The 19,577-nt window shown below is 36.0% G+C and overlaps 1 protein-coding gene across 8 annotated transcripts in view; it reads right to left on the bottom strand.

Moving 5' to 3' along the window:
* MLLT10 (MLLT10 histone lysine methyltransferase DOT1L cofactor) overlaps positions 1-19,577 on the bottom strand; it is a 249,253-nt gene that overhangs the window by 135,319 nt on the left and 94,357 nt on the right. For 6 of the 8 annotated variants that reach the window (XM_082648929.1, XM_082648927.1, XM_082648930.1 and 3 more), the window contains exons 6-8: positions 8,652-8,755; positions 5,340-5,433; positions 3,337-3,432 (exon numbers count right to left, since the gene is read on the bottom strand). In XM_082648929.1, the coding sequence (XP_082505055.1) occupies positions 3,337-3,432; positions 5,340-5,433; positions 8,652-8,755 (294 nt within the window). Of the gene's footprint in view, positions 1-3,336; positions 3,433-5,339; positions 5,434-8,651; positions 8,756-12,740; positions 12,916-19,577 lie in introns of those variants that run through there. The other 2 variants (XM_082648934.1, XM_082648933.1) reach the window with 2 other exon arrangements.

Below are 19,577 nucleotides of genomic sequence, written 5' to 3'. Positions count from 1 at the left end.
TTTGTGTGTGTGTGTGTGTAAAGGGTGACTCTCAAACTGAAAACTTAAAAAAAAACCAAAAATACAGAGAAGTAATGACAGCTCTGTGATTGAGTTTTATTCCTCCAAGGACCAAAGAAGTAGCCCAGTTCTCTTCGAAGAGATGAACAGTCCTAAACAAAAGGGAAGTCCAGTCAATTCCCTGAGGTTCACAAAACACTAACCAAAAAGCCTATCTCCCCCAACCTCCCAAAGCACCCTAACAGTATTTATACTAGCAATAACTCCTTCATTTGTTGCCAGTTATTAATAACATAATGGAACCAAGGGCAAGTAAGGGGGTGGAGTACAGGATGGGAGATAAATCCCTCTAATTGTAGTAGGGGACAGCTGGATTTCTGTCATACCTATTTGGAACTGAGTAAATTTCCATAAGATACACTGCCACTAATGTTAATGTGGCTGTAAAGTATTGTAAGTCTAGTCTAGCATAATACTGTACTACTGATACAATATAAGTTAACATTGATGAGTGGGAAGAGCATAAAGTGAGGATCAAATGAACTGGTACAGATTATCTCAATGCAAAAAATAAGCACTGATTTCTAAATGATGACCTCCAACATAGCCTTTAGAAAAAATATCCTTTCTGAAGCTCGGAGCCTCGCAAAACAATGGCATGTCTCCAAGTCTGATATGCATCTCCATTTCCTAACTTTTGCCCACATCTCACTCTATGGCAGTGCTTCTGTAAACACAAAAACACTAGGCTTAAAAAAAAAATTCTATTTTACAATGAGCATTAATTGACATTAATAGTCTTAGAAGATATTCTTCTTAAATAGTAATGATCATGATCCAAACTATTTCATGATTGAATTAAGACCCTCCTATAATATGCATAGCTTTTCATTCATTTCAAACATGTACTTTGATTCTTTTAAAAATATATAAGCCAATTTTTAGAGAAACTGTCTCTAATTCAAAGGTATATCTCACCATTAGCTTTTCCTCTCTCCTTGCTGGCATTTCACAGTTAATATCTAACCAGTAATAATATATCTTAGGCCACACAGAAATTCTCTCAAAAGCGAAGGCTAAATATTGGGTTGGCCAAAAAGTTCGTTCTGGTTTTTGTAGCTTATGGAAATCCCGAACGAACTTTTTGGCCAGCCCAATATGTTTTTAATTTTCTTATAGTTATATATAAAAAGTTAACTTATAAATTGATTTGATTTAAAAATAAGTGAGTTGGATAATACAATATTTAGTATTAAATATTCTTTATCATCACTTATTTATAACTTAATAAACATGTGACAGAATGAACACGGATAAAAGAATTCACAGGGAGCATGATTCTAACATATCTTATGAACAATATCACCAAATTTTAGTTCATAATATATAGTATTTTAAATTAGTAAAATCCAAATAGATTATAAGTACTACTTGTCAAAACATTTTATAACACGATATGCATATTTTCAAGACAACCCTATTAGATGTTAAAGTCTTAAAAGAGGTAAGGAGGGATGAAGAGAAAGACAGTCTGTAACACCCTATCTTTACAGCTACGTCATCACTTAACATCATACCATAATAAAAAAGTCCCTCCCCGAATATTCCTAAGGCAAGCAAACAAGTCTAACAATAATAATAAATTTATAGTATGTTTATCTCACAGCCTTTATAGATTATCAGAAAATCTTAATTATTAGAAAATAAAATGCACAAACTGATTTTAAGTCTGACAACAAAATCAAGTTGTACTAAACTTATACGTGCTAAAAGTAAAATTCAAATAGTATTTACATACTAATGAAAATACCAACAGCTAGAATTTAAAGTTAAACAAGTTTGACTAACTTAATACATTGTTTTTTAATACAGTATTCAACGACTGCAAAAACTCATAAAATGAAAACTTTAATTCATTCCTAGAAGGAAAAAAAGATTAATAAATAAATAGTCACCAGTACCGTATTTATTAAATACTGTACTACATTTAATAATTGTCCATTAAAAATAACATGACAGGGCATAGATTAAGATAAATATGGTCATACAGCAAATACTTCTTTAAACAGATAATCCTCATGAAATGGCAGAATATAAGAACATCATTGGTATGACTTCCCTTTTCACAATTTATAATAAGCCCTACCTAAGACTTCCTCAATCATGATTAAAAAGTTTAAATAGAATCTCACAATGCTTGTTACAAAATCTGCTAATTAAACCAAATCTGCCATTTTTCCATGAGCAACACAAGCAACAATAAACAGCAAAATCAAACCCTACTATTGTCACTATCACAAAACCACCTCGTTAAAGAACTCAAAATGAATATGTGTACTTGTTGCCTAAGATCTACCAAAAATATATAAACCTAACAAATGTTCGGAAGGAGAATATAAAGTTATAATTATTATTCACTAATAATTGGAAAATTAATCTCAAAACAAAAAATTTAAGCTTTCAAAATGTTTACCTTGAAAAAAGAAACAAATTCTAACCAAATTCCTAAGTATTTACAAACATGAAAATGTTAAGTGATTTAGTTTTTCACACAATCTGTAGAAATATCTTCCAAACTAGTTTATACCAACTGTTTAAAAGTAATATTCTTTCCTAATTGAAGAAGTCCTCTGTATCTTCACTTTGTTGAAAACAATCCATAGCAGTATCCTTTTCTTATGTGGGCAATATGTCCTATGAATGACTCTACAGTACTTATCATTAGTTCACTAAAAATTACTCATATCCTTTACAATAAGTACAAATGTAAGCAGAAAACAGGTAAGTCAGAAGAAGACAGATTAGTATTAGGCAAGCTTTTAGTGTTTTAATTAAAAGACAGAATATTCTCAAACAAATGGTATGACATTTGGTCATTAAAAAAAATAATAATCCATTAGTACCACTGGGGAAAAAATAACAGTCAAGAATATATAGAACTTCAAAATTGTTCTATATTATAAAGGGAAAAGGCTGATGAGATTTTTACTTACATGTGAAATAATCAGTTAATAATATCTAGCAACAAACCATTATTGCTAAAGTTACCCAAAGATTTCAAAAGATGACCAGAGTAACACATGCAAGAAATCCCTCACATGCCTTCAATAAAGTTTTCAATATTTCAAATTTTCAGTTGAAATGGGTACAACCATATTCACAAATATGGCGTATTATTTTAAACCTACTCTTTGACTTAATACTCTGTATTAGCCAAAATTTTTCAGTATTTCAATGTTTTCATTCAGCTATCAAGAAACTTAATTTTATCTAAAAACGGGAAAAAAATCTATTAAGTAGATGTGCTACATATTTAGCAACAACAAATCCACTTACTTTTTTCTCTTTCTCATGATGTTTATCCTGAGAGTGAGAGGAAGAATCACTTAAACTTTGATCATATGACCTATTACATCCCCGTTTGCTCTTTTTCTAAAAAAGAAAATATGTATACATATAGGTATATGTATATAAAATTTGAAATCTTTTGTTAGGTTTAAACCAATTCAAGTGTGAAGTACTATAAAATGTCTACTGAAGGAAAAAAAAAGTCTATTTCAAACTATATACTCCAGACACCATCCATATATTATATATTGCATTATAAAGGAAAATCTAACCCTAAATCTAAGATTAATGCCATGTTTTTGTACGTTTATTAAAAAGTGTGAAAACAGACTATACTTTCAAACAAGCAGTAGCTTATTTGTCATTTTATTACAAAACCACCTCATTAAAGAGATCAACTATAGTTTTCAACATCTGGTTTAAAAAACTAAAGATGTTTCAACCAAAAATAGAGAATGCCATATTGAAAAAGGATGCCAAGACTAGAAGAAAAGAAAAGAAAATATCTGAAGAGTTACTTTATGCCACTAGGAAAAGCAAGAAGCCTTTTAATCTCATACGTTCAGTATTAAGGCATACGATTTTCTAAAAATTTGTCTCTGCAGTTCATATAGAAAAAAAAAAAATGAAAGGAAATGTCAGCATTAGACCCATGCATTTTTCAAAGCATTACTAAAACTATTACACATTTCTATTTAAAATACTTACACAGATTCATAATAAAGTATGACAGTTACTGGAGGTGTTAAAATTTGGTGGTACCATAACTAATTAAACTAGATAAAAGTGACTATAAAAGATGATCAAATTCCATGCAAACATAGATCTTATACAATCTTATTAAATTATTAAACAGACTTTTTCCCCCAACCACCAAATGGGATAACAGCATATTAATAAGTAACAATGAAAAAATTCTATTTACGCAAAGGTCAAAATCCACTTTCATTATTTCTATATTTTATCTATATCATCTCTGATTTAGAAAATGAACATTCCAATGTGGTTTTAAAGCAAATTTTCAATTTTACTATCTCAAGATTTCTCTTAGAACACTAGAATGTTCTTTGACAGTCATTAAAATAAATCAAAGTCTTCAATATTAAACAATATATATGTACAATCTTAAATATTTTATATGCACAAACCAGAATACTGGAGTCATGAGTTGCTCATTTCTTAAGAAAGGGGCCCCTAATGATATTATTTATTTTTAAAAAAGAAAGAAATAGCCCTATTCACAGGGGAGAGGTAACAATAAAAAGTAACAATGAGACACCAAAGAAAAACAAAGAAGCCTTATATTTTCAGTATACAAATCTGATACCACTAAAGACTGAGAAATAGACAATGGGGCATTAAGGAAATATTGATCTGTCAAAGGAACATGGACACAAAATACGTAATGGTTAATCAAATAATACTAACTCATCCATGCTACTATGTGACAGTAAAGAGTGATCAAATCTAAAATATTTCCAAAGTTGTATTTAAATATATTTTTCTCAAGATCTTTAACCAAGAAGTTACAAAAGAGCCTTGTTTCAGGTTTACTATCTCCAAGTAAATAAAAATGAAAATAAATAATAAAATGGGTAATAGTAATAAAGCAAAAAGATGAGAAACAAGTGATAATCACAAAATACATAATCAAACATCAAAAATTAAATTAACTGAAAACGGTGGTAAATTACAAAGAGTTCTTTACACATTTGTATTTTCTACTAAATGTATACCAACATTTACTATTAACTATTAATATATATTCTAAAGTAGAATATTCACCTTCATAAATGAACCCAAGCAAAGCAAAATCTTTTAAAATTACTAGAGCTTTTAATTCCCAACAAAGAACACGCTAAACAAACTTAATCTGAAGCATAAACAACCAAAAAAAGTAATGGCTATTATGCATTTTCTATAAAAGACTCAACTCTATTGTCAAAACTAATTATTATCATTTTAAAATTAAATTCAAGAAAAACTCTTACCAGCTTACTGAAATGGTATTTACAGTAGCCACAGTATTGGACGTTATCTGCACCATTACCTTCTTCTTCACAAAGTAGTCCTGCAAACTGAGCACTGAAAAAGAAAGCCAAGTATATCAACAAAATTTCAAACCATGGTGTGTGTATATATATCTCTATATATTATATATAGAGATATATATAAAACTTAAAATTCACTTCCAAGCATGTAGGGTTTATAAGAAAACCTTACATCTCCTAAGAGAAAAAGGGAAAATAAAAGGCTTTACTCTAGCTGAGACCAAGAACATTTCATCCCATCCTATGACTGATATATTTTTAAAGTTATATACATGGTTTAAAATAAACTTTTTATCCATCTCTAACAAGGATGAAGATTTATTCACGTTTTATGTCACCAAGCAGACATTAAATTTCTTTTAAGATATCTCCACACCCCAAACTTAACACTTCATTTTACTTTTTCAATCTCTATCACAGGTACAACTGGAAAGGCCAGGCGTCTAAAGGGCTGACATGACATATGATGCAGATTACATACTGTTAGAAGGAAAATGCTTCAAGTCATACCATAGTACAGTAGGTAAGAGAAATGTAAACTGTGTTTTTCTAGTTAAAAACAATGGAAGAAATGGAACTGAAACCTAAAGCTATGATATTCATATTTTTAAAAAACACGAAGTGCTAAAGTTTAGAATCATTATCTTGTCAATTTGACCTTCCACTTTTAACATTCCAAAATTAAAGTACCAGTATGTATCTCATACCCAAAACAGGTCTTTCATCTTTGGAAATTTAAATACAATATTAAGAGAATTCTTTTTATTTTTTATTGAGGTATAGCTGAATTACAATGTTGTGTTAATTACTGAGGTACTACAGCAAACTGACTCAGTTATACACATATGTACATTCTTTTCCACTATGGTTTATCACAGGATACTGAATATAGTTCCCTGTGCTATACAGTAAGACCTTGTTGTTTATCCATTCCATATATACCAGCTTGCACCTGCTAATCCCAAACTCCCAATCCATCCCCCTCCCCCTTGGAAACCACCAGTCTATTATCTGTGTCCCTGATTCTGTTTCTGTTTCATTGATAGGTTCATTTGTGTCATGTTTTAGATTCTACATATAAGTGATATCATATGGTATTTGTCTTTTTCTTTTTGAATTACTTTGCTTAGTATGATAATCTCCAGTTGCATCCATGTTGCTACAAATGGCATTCTTTCATTCTTTTTTATGGCTGAGTAGTATTCCACTCTGTGTGTGTGTGTGTGTGTGTGTGTGTGTGTGTGTGTGTATACACCACATCTTCTTTATCCATTCATCTGTCGATGGACATTTAGGGTGTTTCCATGTCTTGGCTATTGTGACTAGTGCTGCTATGAACGTAGGGGTGCATGTATATTTTTGAATTATACAGCTTTGTCTGGATATATTCTCAGGAGTGGGAATGCTGGATCATATGGTTATTCTAGTTTTAGTTTTCTGAGGAACCTCTATACTGTTTTCCACAGTGGCTGTATCAACTTACATTCCCACCAACAGTGTAGGAGGGTTCCCTTTTCTCTACACCCCCTCCAGCATTTGTTATTTGTAGACTTTTTAATGATGGCCATTCTGACTGGTGTGAGGTGGTACCTCACTGTAGTTTTGATTTGCATTTCTCTAATAATTAGTGATTTGAGCATCTTTTCACGTACTTAGTGGCCACCTGTATTTCTTCTTTGAAGAAATGTCTCTTTAGGTCTTCTGTCCATTTTTCAATTAAGAGAATTTAAAAGAAACAAAAATCTTTTCCATGGGACTTCTCTGGTGGTCCAGTGGCTAAGACTCCATGCCACAGGGGGCCCATGCCGCAGGGGGCCCAGGTTCAATCCCTGGTCAGGGATTTACATCCCACATACCACAACTAAAAGATCCCGCATGCTGCAACTAAAGATCCAGCAGGCTGCAATGAAGATCCCGCATACCGCAACTAAGACACAGTGCAGCCAAAAGAATAAATATTAAAATATATATATTTTCCATTCCCCAAAAGTAATCTAAAATGGACTTCATAAATCCACATACTAAAAGCTCAGGAAATAAAGCCTGTTCCTATACTGGCTGATAAATATAGACTGATTTTTAAAATTAATAACTATATGAGTTACACCCAAACTTTTATTTTTTATTTTATTTATACTTTTTTGGCCGCACAGCATGTGGGATCTTAATTCCCCAACCAGGGATCGAATCCGTGCCCCTTGCAGTGGAAGCGTGGAGTCCTAACCACTGGACTACCAGGGAAGTCTCGCCAAACTTTTAGTTTTAATTGTTGTCTATTATGTTGAATGTTTTGTTTTAGGATAATTTGTGCTTTTGAAATTTTATGCTCAAAAAAACATATAAGTACAAGTTTTAGTATCAATTTACACTGCCTCCAAAAATTTAGTAACACGTGTTAAGAACAATAATAATGTTCACAATTTTTGCCCTGAAATCCGACTCCATGGAACTGTGCCCACTTCATAGTAAATACTCAATACATAATAGCTATTAATTATCATTAGTTACTATTCTAAGGAAATTACATTTATGTTTGTTGAATGCACAAAATGTTCTTTACAGCACCACATATCATAAAACAATTTGGAAACAATGTGTCTCAAATTGGTGAAACATTAAATAAAATACTAACATTTGATAGGATATAATGCAGCCATTTCCATGTTGCTAGTGGACTATATCATCTTACCAAAATTTTTGGTGAAAAAATTATCAAAAAACAATGTTACATTTAAACTGTGATTTTAACAAATTATGCAACAAATAGGTACATGGATAAAAACTGAAAAGAAACATGAACAAAATAAAACTAGAATGTTATTTAAAAAAACATTTAAGTAACTTTTTAAGGAACAGCCACTATAATACAGAGAATCATGGCGATTGCTTTTTTTTCCCCTCTTGAAACACAGACAGTGAAAAAATGCTATCATTCATTAAATCCTTACTAGTATTTCAGGTACTGCACTAAATTTATCTACATCAGCTCTTTTAATCCTAATGACAAATCCAAGGGTAGGTAACCAACAGAAGTATTTTAAACAAAATGTAACTGAATAAGGCACTAGAACCAGGGTCCACCTACTGGACTCTGGTAAATACACTCAATTATTAGAATTATCTTTATTACAGTAAATATAAACATAGACACTATCCTAACAAAATTTACTTTAATAATATTTGGGTACCTAAGTTTTTAACTTACAAGGTATTCCCAATTTCACTTCTGTACAATGACAGAAACATACTTACCATGTCACATGGAAAGCCTGTCGACATCCATGTTTATTACATGTCATGCAAGCACCAGTGGCTGCTTTGCTTTCTCTTCCTTGTTCATCACAAATGTAGCAAGTCTTAGGGTAAAGAAACAAAACAAATTGAAAAGAAAACAAAAATTTTACGAGTGCTTCACACAAATAAGGATTTTATAGTTATCTTCAGAAGTCAAGATCAGGTTTACTATCTAACCTACTCCAAATCATGAATTCATTTTTTTTCTGACTGTAATCTAATTTTTCCAAACATGAAAACATCAATACAGACATAAACGGTCCTAGTACGATTTCACAAGGCAGTGTTTCCTTAGACTCAAAAACCCCACAAGATAAGAAGAATCTTCGCAGGAACTGAGGCCAGGGGGCAGGACACAGCCTACCCCACCTCAGTATTAATATACTCCTCCTCACCAATATTTAACTGATTCCTGTAACAAAGGTGTAAAAAGAGGTTTGCTTTCTTTTCTGCTGGAAGTAAGCATAAATAAAGGAGGTTGATACAGGGAGTTGGGACTTAGAGGTGAAGGACAGTCCTAAATGAGTGAGCAAGGTTTAGGTCATTCCAACTGTCCACAAAATCCCACATGACCTACCATTCAGCCCTGCCAACCTGACAAAACAGGCCTGGGAGGAAGACACTTTAGGAGATCAGAGATGTCCCCAAGAGGTATTGGCCAATGAACACTCCCAGCAACTTTGACATCTATCTGGTCCTTCTCCCAGTTGAAAATAGCTGATAGACCGCACCACATATTCATGAAAGACTAAATTATAAAAATGGCAATCTACAAGTGTATAATGAATAAAATTATCAACTGACTGTAAGTTGAGTATACAAAAATTAATGCCTAACTACATATACTCAGATGATACAATTCTAAAAAGAAACCAATTTCTCAACAGTAACAAGGTATAACCTAGCAAACTTCAATAGGACCACATGTATTTTTAAATTTGGAGAAGTTTCCCCCACTATGCACTGTGGTGCCAAATAACACCGTTCAACAATATTGATAAGAACACAGTTTCAAAAAAAGAGTAATATATAGTAAAGTCAGGTAAATGAATTTCAACTCCTCTGCTGAAAGACATGGATTCAGACTGAACTGAATTACAAAAATTATCTTATATCTCTAAAAAGTAAAATCCTTAGTTACAACAAAACTAACCTAGACACACTGAGTAAGAGCATCTCTAGAGACCTCCCTGGTGGTCCAGTGGCTGAGAATCTACCTTCCAATGCAGGCGACGTGAGTTCGATCCCTGCTTGGGGAACTAAGATCCCATGTGCCATGGGGCAACGAAGCACACGTGCCACAGCTACTGAGCCTGCACGCTCTACAGCCTGCACCATAACTAGAGAGAAGCCCAAACACCGCAACGAAGAGCCCGCTCGCTGCAACAAAACTAAGCCCACATGCTGCAACTACTGAGCCCATGCACTCTAGAGTCCACGTGCCACGCTAGAGAGAAGCCCACTCACCGCAACAAAAGATCCCACATGCCGCAACTTAGACCTGATGCAGCCAAATTAATTCATTAATTAATTAATTTTTAAAAAGAGCATCTCTAACTGTTCAAATTACCAGAAGGCAATATCAAACAATTACAATGGAAACATTTAACATACATCTTTTAGCCTATAAATGATCAATAAAATTTTAAAAAGAAAAGTACAGAGCAGATTGAAACAGTAACTTTTTTTTAATTAATTTATTTTATTTATTTATTTTCAGCTGCATTGGGTCTTCGGTGCTGCGTGAAGATTTTCTCTAGTTGCAGTGAGCGGGGGTTACCCTTCATTGTGGTGCACAGGCTTCTCATTGCAGTTGCTTCTCTTGTTGAGGAGCACAGGCTCTAGGCGCATGGGCTTCAGCAGTTGTGGCACACAGGCTCAGCAGTTGTGGCTCATGGGCTCTAGAGCGCAGGCTCAGCACTTGTGGCACATGGGCTTAGCTGCTCCACGGCATGTGGGATCTTCCCGGACCAGGGCTCGAACCCGTGTCCCCTGCATTGGCAGGCAGACTCCCAACCACTGCACCCCCACAGAAGTCCCGAAACAGTAACATTTTAAATGGCAAAATTCAGGGAAAATATGCAAATAGGCCTCAAAGAATATCTCAGTAACTTCCAACAGAGCTGACAGTGAAAAGACACCATCATTTGACCACTCAATAAAACTAAAATTATGACAGATTTTTTTTTTTTAAAGAAGTTAGGCCTTCCAGACTTCTGAAATACCAGAGTGAAGAGGTCCACGGATCCTCTCCTCAGTAAATTAACCATTTCATAGGTGAAAAAGAACCATTTAAAGTCTCTGTATAGAATAAGCTACAAGGATATATGGTACAACACAGGGAATATAGCCAATATTTTATAATAACTATAAATGGAGTATAACCTTTAAGAATTATGAGTTACAAAAAAAATGAGTTACTATATTGAAAATCTGTAACTTACATGGTACTGTATATCAATTACACTTCAATAAAGAAAAATAATAAAGTCTCTGAAAATTGTCCTGAAGACATGCAGAAAGCAGAAGATTTTACCCAAGACAATCTACTAAATCTCAATAAGAACAGTGAGAGCCGGTGGCATTTGAGCCATGATCTGCCCCCATCACCACCACCACCCCCACATACTGCTTCCTGTGATGGAAGTTCCTTTCTGGGTGGCGCTGTCAAGAAGATGAGGGCTCCCTCTCTCCACAGATCCTAGTCTAAGGCTACAATTTTACCCGAGGAGGGCCAGGTCTCCAGTGACTCTCATACTACTACTCATCCTGGTAGCTCCCACTCATAGCCTCCCACCCTAAAAACAGGCCAAGTTTCCTGGGGCCCTATCATTCCTTCCCCAGCTTGCTAGCAGAATGGAAGTTCCATGCTAGGAGGGATAAGCTGGGCTACTATACCCTTCCCTCCTTCCAGCACCCTGTCAGAGTACACGTGCCTCTTCAGGAGAAGCAAAGTGCTGTCACCATCCCCAGCTCCAGAGCACTAGTGCAGAGGTTCTGTCTCTACAAGGAGAAGGAAGACTCATTCTCTAGAGGGGCTACTATCTAAAATGTCTAATTTTTAGGGACTTCTCTGGTGGTCCAGTGGTAAAGAAACTGCCTTCCAATGCAGGGGACGTGGGTTCGATCCCTGGTAGAAGAACTAAGACCCCACATGTTGCAGGGCAATTAAGCCCACATGCCACAGCTATTGAGCTCATATGCCTCAACGAGAGAGCCCACGTGCCGCAAACTACAGAGCACACGCATCACTAGATAGAGAGAAAGAAAAAATAAATAAAACCAGCACGCCACAATTAAAGACAAGCCTGCGCGCCACAACTAGTGAGAAACCTGAGCAGACCACGTGCCTTAATGAAAAAGATCCCACGTGCCTCCACAAAGATCCCGTGTGCCACAACTAAGACCCGACGCAGCCAAAAAAATAAATAAAATAAAATGTCTAATTTTCAACAAAAAATTATAAGACATGCAAAGAAAGAGAAAAGTATGACCCATTCATAAGAAAAAAAAAAAGCAGGCATCGATAACTGTCTTTGCGGGGAACCAAGATGTTGGACTTAGGAGACCAAAACCAACCAAACAGAAATTCTCGATTTTAAAATTCACTAAAAGGGGGGCTTCCCTGGTGGCGCAGTGGTTGAGAGTCCGCCTGCCGATGCAGGGGACACGGGTTCGCGTCCTGGTCCGGGAAGATCCCACATGCCGCGGAGTGGCTGGGCCCGTGAGCCATGGCCGCTGAGCCTGCGCGTCCAGAGCCTGTGCTCCACAACAGGAGAGGCCACAACAGTGAGAGGCCCGCGTACAGCAAAAAAAAAAAAAAAAAAAAACCCCACACTAAAAGGGCTCAATGGTAGATTTGAGTTGGCAGTAGGGAAAGAATCAACTTTAAAAATAGATCAATAGAGAATTTACAATCTAAGGAACAGATTTTTTAGATTATACTACCTAAAGAACAGTTTCAGAGAAACGTGGTATGCCATTAACTGCATTAACAGATGTGTAATGAGAAAATCAGGAGAGGAAAGAAAAGGATAGAAACTGTACCTGAAGAAATAATGGTCGAAAACTTCCCAAATGTGATGAAAAACAATAACGTACACATCCAAAAAGTTCACCAAACTCCATACAGGATAAATACAAACAGATGGACACTCAAAATGCTGAAAGGCAAAATAAAGAGAAAATCTCGAAAGCGAAATGAGGGAAATGGATCATCAAATACAAGTAAACCTGAGGTTTCATTAGGAATAAAATAGGGGACAGAAAGCAGTGGAATAACATTCAAAATGCTGAAAGAACAAAACTATCAGCCAAGAATCCTATATCCAGAAGAGCTATATTGCAGAAATAATGGCAAAATAACATTCTCAGGCCCAAAAAAACTGAGATACTTTGTTGCTCCAAACCTCACTAACAAGAACTACAAAAAGAAATTCCGTAGGCTAAAATTAAGTGACACTAGACAGTAACTGCAATCCACACAAAAAAACAAAGAGTTCCTCAATAAAGCTGAAATTTAAAAAAATAAATATATAGGGCTTCCCTGGTGGCTCAGTGGTTGAGAGTCCGCCTGCCGATGCAGGGGACACGAGTTCATGCCCCAGTCCGGGAAGATCCCACGTGCCGGGGAGCGGCTGGGCCCGTGAGCCATGGCCACTGAGCCTGCACGTCCGGAGCCTGTGCTCCGCAACGGGAGAGGCCACAACAGTGAGAGGCCCGCGTACCGCAAAAAAAAATAAGTAAATAAATAAATATATAGACCAATTAAAAAACAAAGAAAGAGTTCTGACAAAGGTAATTATATACGAAATGATAAAAGATAGTATGATGAGATATTTCTTTCTCATTCTCTTAATTTAAAAAACAATCACATAAAACAATGTCCATAAATTGTATTGTTGGGACTATAACATATAGAAATGTAATATATGTGACAATGACGACACAATGAAAGAGAGTAGGAATAAGTTATTTTGGAGTAAGGAAATAACACGAGATGGTAACTGGAACCCATAGGAAGAAATGAAGAGAAATAAAAATGGTAAACAGGAAAACACACACTCTATAAATATATCTGTGGTCTTCATCTCTTAGCTTCTTTAAAAAATGTAAGATTATATAAAGCAATAATTTTAACTACTTTGGGGCTTGTAGTATATATAGAGACATGATATCTATAATACTAATAGCACAAAGGTGGAGAGGAAAGAAATAAAATGAATGCTATAAATTTTTTATATCTTACTGGAGTTAAGTAGATTCTGGTAAGTTAAGATGAATATTGTAAGCCCTAGAGCAACCACTAAGAATATAACCCAAGAAAATATAATTTAAAAATCATGAAAGGAATGAAAACGGTACACCAGAAAACATCCACTTATAAACATTAAAGAAGGTAGTGTACAAAGAGAAAAAACAAAGTAGTCACAAGACGAAGAAAACAAATTAAGGGACTTCCCTGGTGGCGCAGTGGTTGAGAATCTGACTGCCAATGCAGAGGACACAGGTTCAATCCCTGGTCTGGGAAGATCCCACATGCCACAGAGCAACTAAGCCTGTGCGCCACAACTACTGAGCCTGCACTCTAAAGCCCGTGAGCCACAACTACTGAAGCTCATGCACCTATAGCCTGCGCTCTGCAACAAGAGAAGCCACTGCAATGAGAAACTCACACACCATAACAAACAGTAGCCCCTATTGGCCTCAACTATAGAAAGCCCACAGACAACAACGAAGACCCAGCACAGCCAAAAAAACAAAACATTGCTGTTAATAAAAAAAAGTAAAAAAGAAAACAAAGTAAAACGGCAGATGTAAACCCAACCACATTAATAGCACTGAATATGAAAATAATCCAATCAAAAGGCAGAGACTGATTAACTGAATTAAAAAAAAAAGTTCCAGGCTTCCCTGGTGGCACAGTGGTTGAGAGTCCGCCTGCCGATGCAGGGGACACGGGTTCGTGCCCCGGTCCGGGAAGATCCCACATGCCGCGGAGTGGCTGGGCCCGTGAGCCATGGCTGCTGAGCCTGCTCGTCTGGAGCCTGTGCTCCGCAACGGGAGAGCCCACAACAGTGAGAGGCCCGTGTACCACAAAAAAAAAAAAAAAAAAAAAAAGTTCCATATGCCATCTATAGGATGCATACTTTAGATCTGAAGACACAAGTAAGTTAAAAGTAAAACGATGAAAAAAGATATACCATGCAAAAGGCAAGCAAACACAAGGCAATGCATACTTTAGATTTGAAGACACAAGTAAGTTCAAAGTAAAAGGATGAAAATAGATATACCATGCAAAAGGCAAGCAAATACAAGTGGTTTATTATCAGACAAAAAAATAGACGGTTGAGGGACTCCCCTGGTGGCGCAGGGGTTAAGAATCTGCCTGTCAATGCAGGGGACACCGGTTCGATCTATGGTCCAGGAAGATCCCACATGCTATGGAGCAACTAAGCCCATGTCCACTACTATAAATAAATAAATTTATTTTAAAAAAAAGAAAAATAGACTGTTGAGAGAGATTTTATAATAATAAAACAGATATAACAATTATAAGCATATATACATGCAACCAACAAGAGCTTCCAAGACACATGAATCAAAGGAGGAAAAAAGTGATTTGCAAATTTTAAATTTCGCAATTAAATAGCTATTGGATCGAGAAGAAAAATTATAAACTAACTTGAGGATTATTTAGAAAATGATCCCAAACAACAAAATCGCATCTAAATAAAATGTCAAGTATGTGAATAAAGCTATACTCAGAGGCAAACTTATAGCCTGAAAACTTTCATTTTAAGGGGGGAAAAAGTCATAGTTTGACCTAATATTTTGAATAAAAGAAACAGTGTTCATATCAAAAGGATTCAGGGGCCAAATTCCACCTCTACCTAAAAAGTAGAGAGCTGAAAGAACATCACTCTAAACCTATCAAGAAAAAGCCATTTAATCTATAAAACCCACAACTTTTCTTGAAACTATGAAAGATTTGCACCTGCAAAGGCAACCAAATAGTTTGAAATCCAAGGGCAGACACACTCTCCTTCAGCTGCCTAAAAACCACAAGACACTCAGACTATCCACTAACGACAGAGCAAGGGAAGAAAATGTGGAGGAAGACATGCAGATAAGAAACCAGCTAAAATTTTAACAAATTGCTCAAGGCTGATTGTGGGCTACTGCAGTAGTACAGAACCACTGGAACCACAGACAGGAGTTCACACTCACTCACAGGCTCTACTCCATGAAGATTTACAAGGAGCTCTTGGGGAAGACTGGAAGCAAGGAGACAAAACAACCAGAAAGAATCTCCCTTGGTGGTGCAGGCATGAAGGAGAGGATCAGGTGCCACTGCGGCAAAGATATGAAATCCCATCTCTTGCCCAGACACTACTCTCAAAAGCCTTGAGCGTCTGGGGGATTGGCAGCAAATCCTGTCACACCCAGGGCATAAGTAAAGACCCATGATGGCTAGGAGGACAAAGGAGAAAATCTTTTTCCCCTAAACAAGGGGCAGGAAAAATTCCTGACCCCAGGATCTGTTATCGGAGATCTTCTAACACTTGGGGAGAGACAGGAAGCTGTCTCCCTCCCAAGTCCTTCCACAGATGTAAAGTCTGCCAAAGGCAGGAGGCAATGAATTGGTGAAAACCTGAGGCCCAGATATACAGAGCCCACCAAGGACTGAGGCTGGACCAAAACCACCAAGAAATCAAAAGCCCAAAACATCAAATAATAAACGACAGCAGTCTAGCACTAACAGGTGGGACAAAAGTGTGGTAAAAGGAAGAGCACAGAAAGAAACCAACCTCTGTGGCACCAAATCACCCAATATTCCAGCCCTCAACCTAAACATAAGGTATCATTAGAGGAGGATGAAGGGGCAGGGCCACCCCAATGGACTCAGAAAACAGATCATCAAGCCACAGAGAGAGGTCACACAATGTTACTTCCACCGCACTTTATTAGCCAAAACAAGTTACAGAGCAGCCTAGATACAAGAGATGAGGCATTTACTTTTGGTACGAATGTAAACTGGTGCAGCCACTATGGAAGACAGTATGGAGGTTCCTTAAAAAACTAAAAATAGAGTTAACATATGATCCAGCAATCCCACTCCTGGGCATATATCCAGAGAAAACTATAACTCAAAAAGACACATGCACCCCACTGTTCGTATTTACAATAGCCAAGCAGCACTATTTACAATAGCCAAGACATGGAAGCAACATAAATGTCCACCATCGACATATAAATGGATAAAGAACATGTGACACACACACACCCCACGTGGGGGATAAATTTGGAATTGGGGATTAACATATACACACTACTATATATAAAATAGGTAAACAACAAGGACCTACTGTATAGCACAGGGAACTATATTCAATATCTTGTAATAACCTATAACAGAGAAGAATCTGAAAAAGCATATATATGTATGTATGTGTATACAGACATAGATATAACTGAATCACTTTACTATACACCTGAAACCAACACAACTTTGTAAATCAACTATACTTCAAGAAAAAAAAATTCTTAATAGCTTTCCACATCTATTCCTTTAGAAAAAAGATAAAGGGAAGTTGGGCTAGCAATTTCTAAGTTTTCCTCTACCATTATCCTCTTATAGTTCAATGACACCATGTTTTATAGTATTTTTGGTTTGTTTGGTTGGTCTGTTATGATCCTTCCTATACTTATAAACACTCATTCCTTCATGGCCATTCAGTAAATAAAAGCTATTCAAAAGGATAAATCCAGGATATACCCATCATCTGCCAACTACTTTCTATGGAAATTGCAGCTTTCTAAACTAAATGCTTCCTTGACTCTAAAGAACACAAGACCACCCAAAAAAGTTCCCAAATATCTATGTTGCCCCAATCTTCCCATTTCTTAAAAATTATTGAAACGTAATTAAAGGTAACATATGCCACTCACATTTATTAACAAAATGTATATGTTAGTGAAATAAGGAATTGATACAAGAAAATATGAGAGGTCAAAAAATAAAAACAAGAATCTGATGACAAATGGTACAGAAACTGGCCACTATATATATAATGACGTGGAAATTTTAACAAAATAAGTCAACACAGTGAGTTCTCTGCAACTGGATATACTATACAAATAGTCTAGAAATTTTCCTTTTTTTCTTCTAAATCTTACAGTGTTCCAGCCACACAGGATTTATTATTCTCTGAACTGCCTAGCACCTCCCCTTTGTACCTATTACCCTAATTTATGCTACTTTCTCTGTCTAGAATTATTATTTGATTCTTTCTTCCACAGGTCAAATTTCTTATTATCATGCACAGCCGTTATATAATATCTTTGTGTGCCTTATTCAATTCCTTAGACAAAAATAATCCCTCCTTTCATTATGTTCCATAATACTCTATTCAGATTTTTTATTATTTATAATTTCTTATTATTTTCATACATCGTAGTTATATATTTACTTGACTGTCTAAGTGTCACTTGGAGATAAACCCTGTATTTTATGAAACTCTGAACTCTTAGCGTCTAGCACAATGCAAAGCAGGTCCATTTTAAGTGCCCAATACATTTATTAATAATCTCCACATTATCCTTTACTACCACTCATTAAGGACTGATGTATTCCAGGGGAGCTCCCTGGCAGTCCAGTGGTTAGGACTTGGCGTTTTCACTGCCATGGTCCAGGTTCAACCCCTGGTCAGGGAACGCCCCCACACGTCCCCCAAAGAGAAAAAAAAGATTGATGTCTTCCAAAATGCAACAATCCATTTTCCCATTGTTCCTATCATTTCAGAATTCCATGTCCCCTATTAACCATACTGAATATTCACGAACAGAATATTATTCTTTTTAAGGTTAACTATACAGACCAACAACCATAAGAATCCAAGAAACATATAAGGAAAAAATTTGACAGAGAGATACACCATGCTTCTGGAAGGGGAGATGTAATATTCCAAGAAGATCAATTTTTCCCCAAAATAGTATTTCACTGTAGCACCAGTAAAATTAAAATTGTATTGTTACTCTTAAGGTTCATCTAAAAAAAGAAATACATGACAATATTTGTTCTACCATGTACCAAGATGTATTTAAAGCCATAATAATTTAAAACAGTGTGGTAGTAGACTAAGAATAGAAAGACACATCAATGGAACAGAAAAAATGTCAAGAATAGCCAAGAATTTAATAATGATTCAAACAGTATTTCAAATCACTGTGCAAAACATAGATTATTCAATAATAGTGTTGAAAAGGTTGACTAAACCACATGGGAGGGGAAAAATTACACACACATCTCACCATATTCTAAAATTAACTCTAAGTGGATAGAAGATTTATACCTAAATTAATTCATTCTGCCTCTATACTCCCTCCCTTACTTCTTGAGTACTTTAGTCTTAAAGCCATGAGGTGGGGCCAAGCATGCTAGCATCTATCCTGGGAAGGAAGGGGCAGGCCAACTCAACTATCAGAGCCCCAGTAGTGTTGGCGCTCATGAGAGTGTTGGGGGCTGGGGTGGAGGTAGTGTCCAAGTGAGTTGTAAGAACCTGAGCAAAGTGAGCAAAGTGAGGGGAGAAGGGGTAGTTCTGGACTGAAGCTGGGTGTCAAACCCCCAAAATGGCTTTAAAAAATAAAGGCAGACATGCAGGGAAGCAGCAGCAACCCAGAGTGAGGTCTGAGCCTGAAAATGGTTAGGCTGGCCTCTGTATTATGGGATGGCAGCAACAGAAGATTTGTCAATATAAGAGAGAATGATCAAATAAATATATTGAGGATAATGGGAGTCACGTTTCTCATTGTCTGGCATGAGAGTCATAACACAAAAACAAAAAAACATTAGAATGAACCCTGTGCTGTTGGATTAGGTTT

This window comes from Grampus griseus (assembly GCF_964374135.1).
Source record: "Grampus griseus genome assembly, chromosome: 2".
In the NCBI taxonomy this organism is placed as follows: domain Eukaryota; kingdom Metazoa; phylum Chordata; class Mammalia; order Artiodactyla; family Delphinidae; genus Grampus; species Grampus griseus.
Note: the sequence above shows the minus strand (reverse complement) of the source record. Positions and strands in the feature narration are given on the sequence as shown.